Raw genomic sequence first — 10,634 nt, 5'->3', positions numbered from 1 at the left:
TCTAAATCACTGTCATCGATTCAAATATATCCATGATTAACCATTACCTGATTCCCACCATTCATTCCAGAGTCCAGTGTCAATCCATTTTCTTTTACGATTATCTGCTTATCAAGTTCGTGTCACAAAATTCTAGCGTTCATAGATACCCTTATTAGAAGTCATGTTGATATCTAGAAATTTTTTTTAGTCACATTTATTTAATATTGTTTCATCTGATTTCTATCCAAGTACCATATCAAATCTCTATCCATACTACTATCCACATTCTGAAATCTCTATATTCATCTCCAAGACACCTCAAATATATAAATGTTTGAGTTCGCTACTTGAAAAGTTCTACCGAATCCTACACGAATTGCCGTCTACTCAATTATCTGCCATCAAATTCAAATTCTTCGATAAACACTTAATATCAACCATCGCCACCAAAATCTCTAACCGTACCACCCTCTACTCGAATAGCCCAATCTCAATTTTTATATTCATATTTTATCAAACTTATATAAAATCAAAAATCGTTGAATTCGTTTATTCCGATTTACCGCCGATCTCACGCGAACCGCTGTTTTCATCTGTCCCTCCAATCGATCCATTCAGCCAGCCATCCATCCAACTCTATCTCGCTCTCTCTGTTTCCTCTCATACCGGCGGCGCTGTACACCGTTTGGCCGGCCACCACGGCCACGCAGCTGCTTCCCAGCCACCTCGTCGCCACGCGTCTTCGTCAGAAGCACAGTCTCGCCACCGACGTACCAGCAGCCAACTCTAAGTCGAGTTCATCGTCATCTCCTCGCCACCGCCTCTCTCCACTGCCTCTCTGCACCAGTAGCCACCCTCTTCATCCTTCCTGGCCACCACCCATGGAGGAAAGTGAGGCCCCTACCTCCTCTTACTTTCCCCGAGAACGGCCAAAGCTTGCATCGCCAGAGTTACTGTCGCCGACGCCGTGAAGCCGCCGGTCACAGTGCAGCCAGCGATGTTGTTCTTCAAAATTCGTCGGCCACGTTGTCTCTTCTTCAAAATCAAGGTATCCATTACTTTCTCCATAACAGTTTGCCTCTTTCCCCTCATTTTCCCGAACCAAATCACCGCCGGAACCCACCGGCGTCGCCGCCGCCCGTCGCTCCCCTGTTCTCCCCCTACCGGCGCACGTCGCGCCGCTGCTCCCGGCCGCCCCGGCCTCGGATGAGGCTGCAGCAAGCTTCGCCTCCCTTCCCTGGACCTTCCCCGGCCGCCGCCCTCACCGGAGCTCGCCGGAATCGGCGCTTCCATGGTCGCCGTCGCCATCCTGAACCAGCAGCCGCCGCCAGCCTCCTTGCCGGCGCTGCAGCCGCCTTCACCGAGGGGAACGGGTTCCCCTCGGCTCCCTGGTGCCGTAGCCATCCTCCCCTAGCCACCTGACCTCCCAGCTGGCCGCCCCCTCCCTCCCTGTAGCCTGCACGGGAGAGGAAGAAAGAAGAACGCAGGAAGAAGAACGATGGGGAGAAAGGAGAGAGGGAGGGGAAAAAAAAAGAAAAGAAAAGAAAAAAGAAAGATGAGAAGAAAAGGGGAGAAAAAAAAAAGAGAGAGAAAAGAAGTTAAAGAAAAATAATAATAATAAGAGGAGAAGGAGAAAATAAAATAATTGGAGTCCATCCTAATTTCTTTTTCTATTCAAAATAAATTCAAAAACTATTCTTTTCCCCTGATTCAAATAATTCTTTTGACCCTTAACTCTCGAATTTAAAATCCGATAGCATTATCTGACTCCTTGAGTCATTCCTAATTCAACGGCGATATTTTTGTCGCCATCCGAAATTTCAAAGTCAAAACCTAATTTTGATCGTATGGTTTATTATTCTTTTAGTATCTTAAATTTGTTTAAATTTTCATCCAACCCTTGATCCGATAAACTCTGGTAGCTTATTGTCCTTATCTATCTAAATTATATTACCTAGATCTAGAGTTCACCCTAAAATATCGATGCCATTCAGAGCGTCGAGTTCATATCATCCATTCCGACCCGACATCATTTGATTCCTAAATTATTTTGTTCTTATACATCAAATCGCATATAATTCAAACTATTGATTTAATTCAATAGCTCAGCAGTCTACCATCATTGGCTAACCATTCCTTTGATTCGAGCCAACCATACATGATCCATTCATTCTCTTTCAATGCGTATTTTAGTTATAAATGCGTATGCAATTCACGTGGTTAACCTTGTTTCCAATTTAATCATCCGCAACCATTCACCGACTATCAATCCATTTATATTCCTTTATCTATATCTGTCCATGATAATATTTTGGGTTAAACACCAAGCCTGCTTGGTGTTTAACACATGAAACCACCCACTCGTCTTATAGAGCCACGTATGATCATAGCATGATCATCCCATCCCATAACTCCAGCCTCCACTGTTATCGTTTGCAACAATAAGCCCAAATCATATCTCTCTGAACTTTCAAAACTAATCTTATTCTTTGAAACAACTAAAGCCTATTCAAGTCCATCCATTTGTCAATTTGCCACAATATTCTTTTAAACCACCACTTCAAGCTGTCTTACGATCATGGTATCCTGACTCGCACATTGATCCAGTTATCGACATTCTCCCGACTCCAAGCTCACATTGTTTATCACAAAATAACCTCATCTAGCTTATCGTCTTCTCTTTCAACACACTGCCACATAGCCTCTCCCATTTACAGTCTAAACTCTTATTCCTATCCATTGGTTTAGCAAGCCCTGACTTTTAACCAACCAATATCTATCTGTATTTCATTTTATTCAAATCAACCTTTGTCTCGAGTCATACTTGATCTTCATTCATGTGGTACATAAATCAATCTCGCATTATGCGAAGCCACATAAAATCATATCATAGATCCGTGATCTCTCTTCCAATATCTATCATCCATCACTCTAATTCTAGATCATAACCGTCTGGCTATACAATGATGATCTTAATCCGAGATCGGTCTAAAAGCCTTCTGAATCTCTCCAATCACCTATGCAGTTGTTATCTCTTTAGCTAGCTCCAACTTTTTGTTGTTACTTTGTTTATTTATAGCTTTTAGTTTTATAGCTTTGTTTATTATTTGTTCTTGTGTGCGTGCGCTAGATCGTATGGAAGAAAGTCTATCAAGCTGTTGCAGAAGCTGACGTGGACCCAGACGACTACGTTGAAGCTCCTAGAAAACCATATATTGCAAGGCAAGTCATGAAATCATCCTTTGATCATCTTGAGAACCTAAGTAGAGAACCACTTGGTTATTTTACGCATTATTTACTTGCAAAGTTATTTTGGCGTATTCTTACTTTCAAATAATCAAATAATCATGTTACATTAGTTATCACCCTGTACTTAATTTACTATTATTGCCGATACCATAAACCACCATACCCTATTCCCTGATAACCTAGGTATAGGATGAGCACTTCATCAGATTAATATTGTAGTGGATAATACCACCAAACTTCTACACACATACATCTGTTTTGCCCGTCGTCACCTGATGACGCTATCGGGCTGCATAAAATATTGTTTTGATATAAATCACTCACCTTGAGTGATATGGAAGGTGACTCCGGGTGAAGGTTGATGTTGTGGATATTATGACATGTATTACTGTATGTATATGTTGTGTTAATTTAATTGCTTCCCCGGATATAAGGATAAAAACCCTCTTATGCCATGAAAAGTGATATAGTTCGCGCCCATCCACAGGACCGAGTAATCGGACTTAACCTAGTACGTGGTTCCACTATATGAACGACTGTTAGAGGCTATAGGAGCTTATAGGAGTGGACATGTGGAAGGGGCCGTGGGCCAAGTTGACATGATCTCACAACAGTGGCATCCGTGAAAGCAGCGACCCTACTATGCCTTGCTTGTGGCCAAGCGAGTGCCCGACTGCTAGGACGGATGATATCCCACTGGGCGGTACTAGTAGTAAGTGGGACTAATGAACGGTTCTGTTATCTCGACTCTGATCCAGTCGTCGTATCGTGTGGGTAAAGCTAGGCAGACGCTGCAGAGTCATATTGTATTTGAATACGCCGTTCTCCCGGTTAATGGAGATGTGTCATTGGGTGATTCCTATTTCTTATGGTATGAGTAGATTTTATAGTTAAAATTTAGAGTGGAATAAGATGAGGATGTTGGTGATTGACATTGCCACGTTTTAAACTATCGATTTATAAATGTTTACAAATAAATTGTTTTATCAAAGTAGGGAAAAACTATTTATAATAGGCTTGTTATCAACCCACCTTGATGAACCCTATATCCTTGTACTACTTGCATGTATTCTACTTGTATTCTTGAATCGTGGTTTGCTGGGTACGTTTCGTACTCACCCCTTGCATAAAATGTGGTTCAGAAGAGCAAGTCTTCGTCAAGGTTGCTCGTGTTAGGGTCGCTCCCTTCGCTCAAGCTCGCCTGTGATGTTGTCGGGTCTTCTGCTTGCTGCTTGGTTGGTTTTTTTTGAAAACTAGGCCGACGTGCCATATTTTCGCTGCTAAGTAAGTTTTCCTCGCTGAGCTTGTGCTTTTATACCTTTTTTATGCGCAACTGTATCCTGGACAGTTGGGCATGTGGGATTCCTGTTTATTACAGGTACATCCCACATTTCTCGAAAACGGAAACGGATACGGTAAGGACACTATCCGCCGGAAATCGGAATCGGTCAGAATGTTTCCAGAATTTTTCTCAGAAACTTTTCAACTTTTTTTTCCAGAATTTTCCTGCAGGCCTATATGACATAAGTTCATAATATCAACCAAAATGGCCCAGTCCACTCCAGTAAGTTAGCCTTAAGTACTTAATCAAAAAACATATAAAATCACTTTTTATCTACTTGTACGATACATATTTTATTTTATAGTATCATATGTGAACTTTTATAATAATCCGCGTGATTTGTATTAGGTATAATAATTTATAAATTATAGCCTTTATTTGGTATTTAGACAATCATTAACAAGGTGACTTATGGACTTGTTGTAATGACAAAAAAATGTTATGGTTAGTTACTAATGTTTGAAATTTGATCTATTGTTTTAGAAAAAAATTGGAACCTCGGTTTGGGAGTTTTTATAATACGAAAATATCCATTACCGTATCCGCTCTGATTCGAATTCGAACCGTTTTCGTATTCGATAATATTCGATTCCGTTTTCGTATCCAAGGTTTCCAATTTTGATTTCGATTCCGTAAAAATATGGAAACGGAAACGGTAAAATAGTTTCCGTCCGTTTCCAATCCATTTTCATCCCTACTTAAAATCACTATATTTTTCGCTTTGATTTGTAGTTTTGATCAGGTTTCATTTATCACGGAGGGAGTAAAAACCGCTGCACAGCAGTAGTGTAAACACCATGCGAATTTAAATCCAATTTCTTAATAAAGTCATCACGGTTTTAGAATGAATACCGCACGATTTGGTGTAATAATCTTGGGAGCAATTTCATAGAGAACAACAGTGTGACAATCATGCGTTATGATGATAAAACCACGACAGTAGGAACGAGTGATTATCATGATAATCACCACAATAATTGTGATAATCGTCCTTTATCACGTGGCATGTTGTCTAATTATTTTTTTCAATTTAGCTTACCTCAAAATCTCTTTGTGACTCTTTTGATTGATTCACATCTTTTTTTTGAAAATTTTCTTCACCACTAGGGTCAGGAATTACATAATTATCGCAAGAAATATTTTTATTTTTCTATTGGGTTTTTTTTCAAATTTTAAAATTTGTATGATATTTGCCGAGCCCTACCACCAAATATCGAAGTCGTGCCCTCCTGATAATCATGTTTTTGCAAACCCTGGTTTTAACCAGTTTTCGTGCGTAGATTATTTGAACGGTTAACGGTGTGGTAATTTAAAAAATATTTTAATGAAGTCTGTCATCTCATCTCTCTAGAGATTTTCAGTTTTTTGTTAGTTCATTTTCATATTAGAAGAAGTTTTAACGCTACTAGATTCATATAGATGTTATTAAATCTATACCTATATCAAATATATTGTACATGAATCAATGGATGGACCTAGCTAAAATCAGAATATTTTATAGAAAAAAGTACAAATTACCCTCTGAATTATCGCAGTTGGCCGAATTACCCCCTAAACCCGAAAACCAGACATTGTTTATCCTGAACTTCCAATACTACACAAATTACCCCCCTCGACCCAATCTAAAGCGGTTTTGTCATACGTGGCAATCTAGTCATCATTTTCTTTTTTTAATGGTGGGGTGCACCTGTCATAGCCCTAAACTCTCTCGGGCTGGAGGGCAAACAGACGGCAGGCGAGGCAAGGGCGGACGCTAGACGGAGGCCGTGTGGATGGCACCGAGATTGGCGGCGGCGGGCGGACGAGCAGACAAGGGCGGGGCGAGGGCGGTGGACGATGGTGAGCGGGGAAGGGAGCGGCCGCCGAAGTGTCGGTGTGTCCGAGCTCCACGCCGCTACCACTAGAGCTGGCCGAGCTTGTTGACCTGCCGCCACCGCTACCACTGAAGCCGGTCGAGCTCGTCGACCTGACGCCGTCAGCCACCACCTGGCCTCGCTCATGAACCCTCCTCCCTCGCCCGCCTGCTTGCCATGCGCGCCGAGCGCTCGTCACCCTTGCCCCCGTTCGCCCTCTAGCCCGAGAGAGAGTTTAAGGCTATGACAGGTGGGCCTCACTATTTAGAAAAGAAAACATTGACTAGACTGCCACGTGTACGGTACGACAAAACTGCTTTGGATTGGGTCAAGAGGGGTAATTTTTCCAGTATTGAAAGTTCAAGGTAAACTATGTCTGGTTTTCGGGTTTATGGGGTAATTCGGCCGACCGCGATAATTCGGGGGTAATTCGTATTTTTTCCTATTTTATAATCCTTCAATAGAGGGAGTAGTAGTTAGCTTCATCATTTATACTATTAAATATTTATCATAAAATTAGAAAATATTTCAGCTTCCATATTCGTCGTATAAACAACACGACATTAACATTCATGTCTTTTTCACTACAACTCTATACCATCTCCTTCCGAATACAAGATTTTCATTGTGTTACTGTAGAATCATACATATTCGGGGTTGGGGCATTTGTGTATCCAAACCTTGTTGCAATATCCTGACCGTTTGTGTACAAATGAATACGGTACACCTGGAAAACGAACAAACTGATACTCTGATTTAAAGATGGAAAACGATAGTATAATACTCCACCAAATCAACATACAAAGATTCTCTTCATCTGTTGTGAATCCTTCGTATCAAACCGCTCTAGAGGAACTAGTGGCGGATCCAGAAAAAATATTAGAAGAGGTTGGACAAAAGTGATCTGCTTCCAGCCCTTCTTTTCAATAATACTAGAAATTTTGTTGCGAGGGCTAAGAGGGCTTTAATAACGCAGATCAGGTATGAGAGCTGAAGCCCCCTAGCCCCAGTGGTAAATCCGCCTATGAGAGGAACTATGCCTCACCGCACTGCAAGTATTTCTCCTAGCTGGTTGCTTGTCGTCCTGGTTGGACTCCGTATCGATTGAGCAAGCATGGCTTACCCATCCATAGAAGTGCGTCCTCTAAAGGCGATTTAGCTATGGTGGATCATCCTAAGCAAAGTTTATCGGCTGCCTGTGCCCAAACCAAAATTCCTTACTTACATGGTAGCGTGAGAAGTTGTTCGCCAAATCGAGAAGTGTGTGCTATGGTACTACATAAAATGTCAACCCAAACCACCTAAACGAACGGAAACCACCCTTATCGTTTCTGTTTCCATTTTTTTAATCGGAATCGAAATCAAAAATATCGGATACAGAAACAAATCGAATATTATCGAATACAAGAATGAGAAAAATACGAATCAATGCAAATACGGTAACAAAAATTTATCACAAGCAACTAACTATACCACTTAGCAAGTTTTGTGCAACATTTGCTTGTTTGGTTTGTTGCCAAAATTTTGAAAGCACATGGACAGGAATCAGGTATGGTTACCAAAAATTTGTCAATGCCATTTTTTAAGGCAACAAACCAAGGGTGTCATTGTTTGAGGAAAAAAAAACAAACGACATATTTACAAATAAAAAATAACCTATAATGAAAAACCTCCAAAATCAACTCTAAATTTAAAGTTAAAAATTTAAAATTTAATTTATTAGCATAAATAGAAGTAAAAAGATAAGAATACAAATGAGTTCTCATCCACCATATAGTGCAGCAACTGCAGTCCTCACTTTTACGTCCTCACCAATGGTATCTAACGCTCCGTAATAGTCTATTGGTGAATCTACGGATGGGATCATCTGCCTCGCCCTAGCCCGCACACGCTTCGCCCTAACCCATCGGCCATCCCGCAGACGCTCGCCATCGCCCTCGTGTGTACCACCACACCCCGCGAGTGACGCCACCGCAACGGACGCCGCCGCTCCACTGCCCACCGTCGCCGCCTCTTCACCGCGCTTTCCGGCCTCTCCATGACCGACGGCGCCGTCCACCGCGCCGCCCCCGACAACACGCCCCTGCCTCCGCCGCCGCCCCGACAACGCGCCCCCGCCTCCGCCGCTGTCCACGACCGACGCCGCCCTCCACCCGCGCTACCCCCGACGACGCCGCTGGGCCGGAGTTAGGCGGATATCGAGTGTTTTTCTACCGGGTACATACGTAAGCTCTGGTTCTTCTCTTGGATTGGTTGCGCGTTTTCCTGAATTTTTTTCTCCAGTCATCGGGAAATATCTTTGCCCTATCTTTGCTCGCTTCTTGGTTGTTGGCGACCAAATCCAAAACCTAGGTTTCTGTGGGGACATTCCGGTTCAATTCGTGCATCCGCCTGTTATCTAGGTATCCCACTTGCCGATTTGCTTGCTCTTGCTAATTTAATCAAATGCACGCAGTCGCTTGAGGACACTAGGTGCGCCGTCTAATTAGTTACGGAGTAGTTTAGAACACGGAGCAAAAATATTTTTGATATTTTGCTGCAAATCTGTTGGAGAAATAGGTTCGGTCCCTTGAAGAGTCTAGGTGTGCCGTCTAATCTTTTAGTTTGGAATGGAGCAAAATATTTATGATCTTTTGCTGCAAATCTGTTGGACAAATTGGAGACTCATGCATAATCTCTGTGAGTTCCTGGTTTTCTTCAGCTACCATATGTTGGTTATGCTACATACAACCCGAAGTAATAATATTATTCCAACTTTGAACAATATTTGTGGAACAAAATATTCGTAGGTGATATGCTGATTATTGCTTCTTCCTTCTGTCAATTTATTGTGCTTCCCTTTGCTTAATACCTACATTTTTTTTTCTAACACCAGCAAGCCCCGAGAGCAGCGCAACATTTCTGATGGTGCTGCCTTGAAGAAGACTGCTCTTCGCAGCCATGAGGCCACCAAGAACCCAGTGAAAAAGACTGTAATCTTTTCTGATGAGACAACAAAATGTCATGAATGGGCTAAGGATGGTGTGGAGGGCACTCACTTGACTGGGAATGATTCTCAGAAGTTGGAAAAGGACAGGCAAGACAAACGTAAGAGTTCCACTTCCTGCAGTTTCTCAGCAAAATCAATTTGTTGAAACTGTTTTTACTACTCCAGTAGAATGAATGGATTTAAACCTTACATTTTTAGTTATTTTTGATTATATGCATCAATAATAAACAGGTAATATGAATTTATAGAATAGGCAAAAGGCATGTATCCTTTGAAGATGTTTCTGTGGTTTTTCGTAACTTCTATTATATATGACTTAATTCTGATGTACACTCCCCAGAACAATCAATATGGAGTCATTTCCCTTAACTTGCTGTGAAACTAAGCCACTCCATATACCTTTTACTTCGTTAAGATCATCTGACATGCTCGCTATTCATTTGAAATGCTTGTGCAGTATGTTATTTTCACAAATAAAATGTCATGTGCTCATTTGAATACCATTTTTGAGTTGCAGAATGGAGTAACGTAAACTCTTTATGCAAGAATTGGATCATACTCCTACAGGCTTTTGAGAAGACAGGAAAGTTCTCTTCTTGTTGCTTTAATTTTTTTTTTCCTGCATATTTGTATGCACATGTAACCCATTGAATGGTGTATTGACTCCTGAATTCCTCCATTTAGCATCCAGTGTAAATCTGGAGTTCTGTTTGCACTATTTTATTTGTAGAAATTGAGAGTTATGTACAAATTCTGGTCTAAGCCTGAGGATGGAAAATAGGTATCATTTTGAAATGTTGTTTTCTTTTGAATGTAAGATCATATGTTGTAATTAAAGTGACATTTTTTCGTTCAAATTAAAATGATTATGGGGGTGGTGGTTATGGCAACCAAGGAGGCTATGGCGATGGCAACCAAGGCTATGGAGGGCAGTTCTAAAGAGCTTGCTGACTTGAAAACTTAAATAATGAGCTTTAGGACCTGATATGGCTTATTACGTGAAACATCATTATGTTTTACTTTCATACCGTTTATTATGAGTCAATCGTTCGTCTAGGTGAAAATTTGTTGCTGCTATATTTGCCCTTTGTGCTTGTCGTCAAGGGCTTGTACGCAGGTAGTGTTTTTGTGAGTGAGAATTAAGAACATATGCATTGTCTTCCAATCTACTGCAGAGTGTAGAGGGTGATTTCTTGAGTTGCATCAGGGAGTCTTTCTG

At 41.4% G+C, this 10,634-nt stretch overlaps 1 protein-coding gene across 3 annotated transcripts; it reads left to right on the top strand.

Moving 5' to 3' along the window:
• The first annotated feature begins 674 nt into the window (after window positions 1-674).
• On the top strand, window positions 675-10,611 carry LOC107304597. Of its 3 annotated transcripts, XM_040527020.1 has the most exons (4): window positions 675-1,030; window positions 3,113-3,204; window positions 9,302-9,513; window positions 9,933-10,611. In XM_040527020.1, the coding sequence occupies exons 1-4, from the start codon at window positions 980-982 to the stop codon at window positions 10,064-10,066; spliced, it is 489 nt and encodes a 162-aa protein (XP_040382954.1). In that variant the 5' UTR covers window positions 675-979; the 3' UTR covers window positions 10,067-10,611. The 3 variants fall into 3 exon arrangements, 1 of the variants encoding a protein (XP_040382954.1); XR_001550674.2 differs by lacking the exons at window positions 675-1,030; window positions 3,113-3,204 and adding an exon at window positions 8,357-8,643 and having other exon boundaries at window positions 9,933-10,608; XR_001550673.2 differs by lacking the exons at window positions 675-1,030; window positions 3,113-3,204 and adding an exon at window positions 8,358-8,651 and having other exon boundaries at window positions 9,933-10,608.
• The last annotated feature ends 23 nt before the right edge of the window (window positions 10,612-10,634 follow it).

This window comes from Oryza brachyantha, chromosome 1 (assembly GCF_000231095.2).
Source record: "Oryza brachyantha chromosome 1, ObraRS2, whole genome shotgun sequence".
Lineage (NCBI taxonomy): Eukaryota > Viridiplantae > Streptophyta > Magnoliopsida > Poales > Poaceae > Oryza > Oryza brachyantha.
This window is presented reverse-complemented; position numbering and strand designations above follow the sequence as displayed.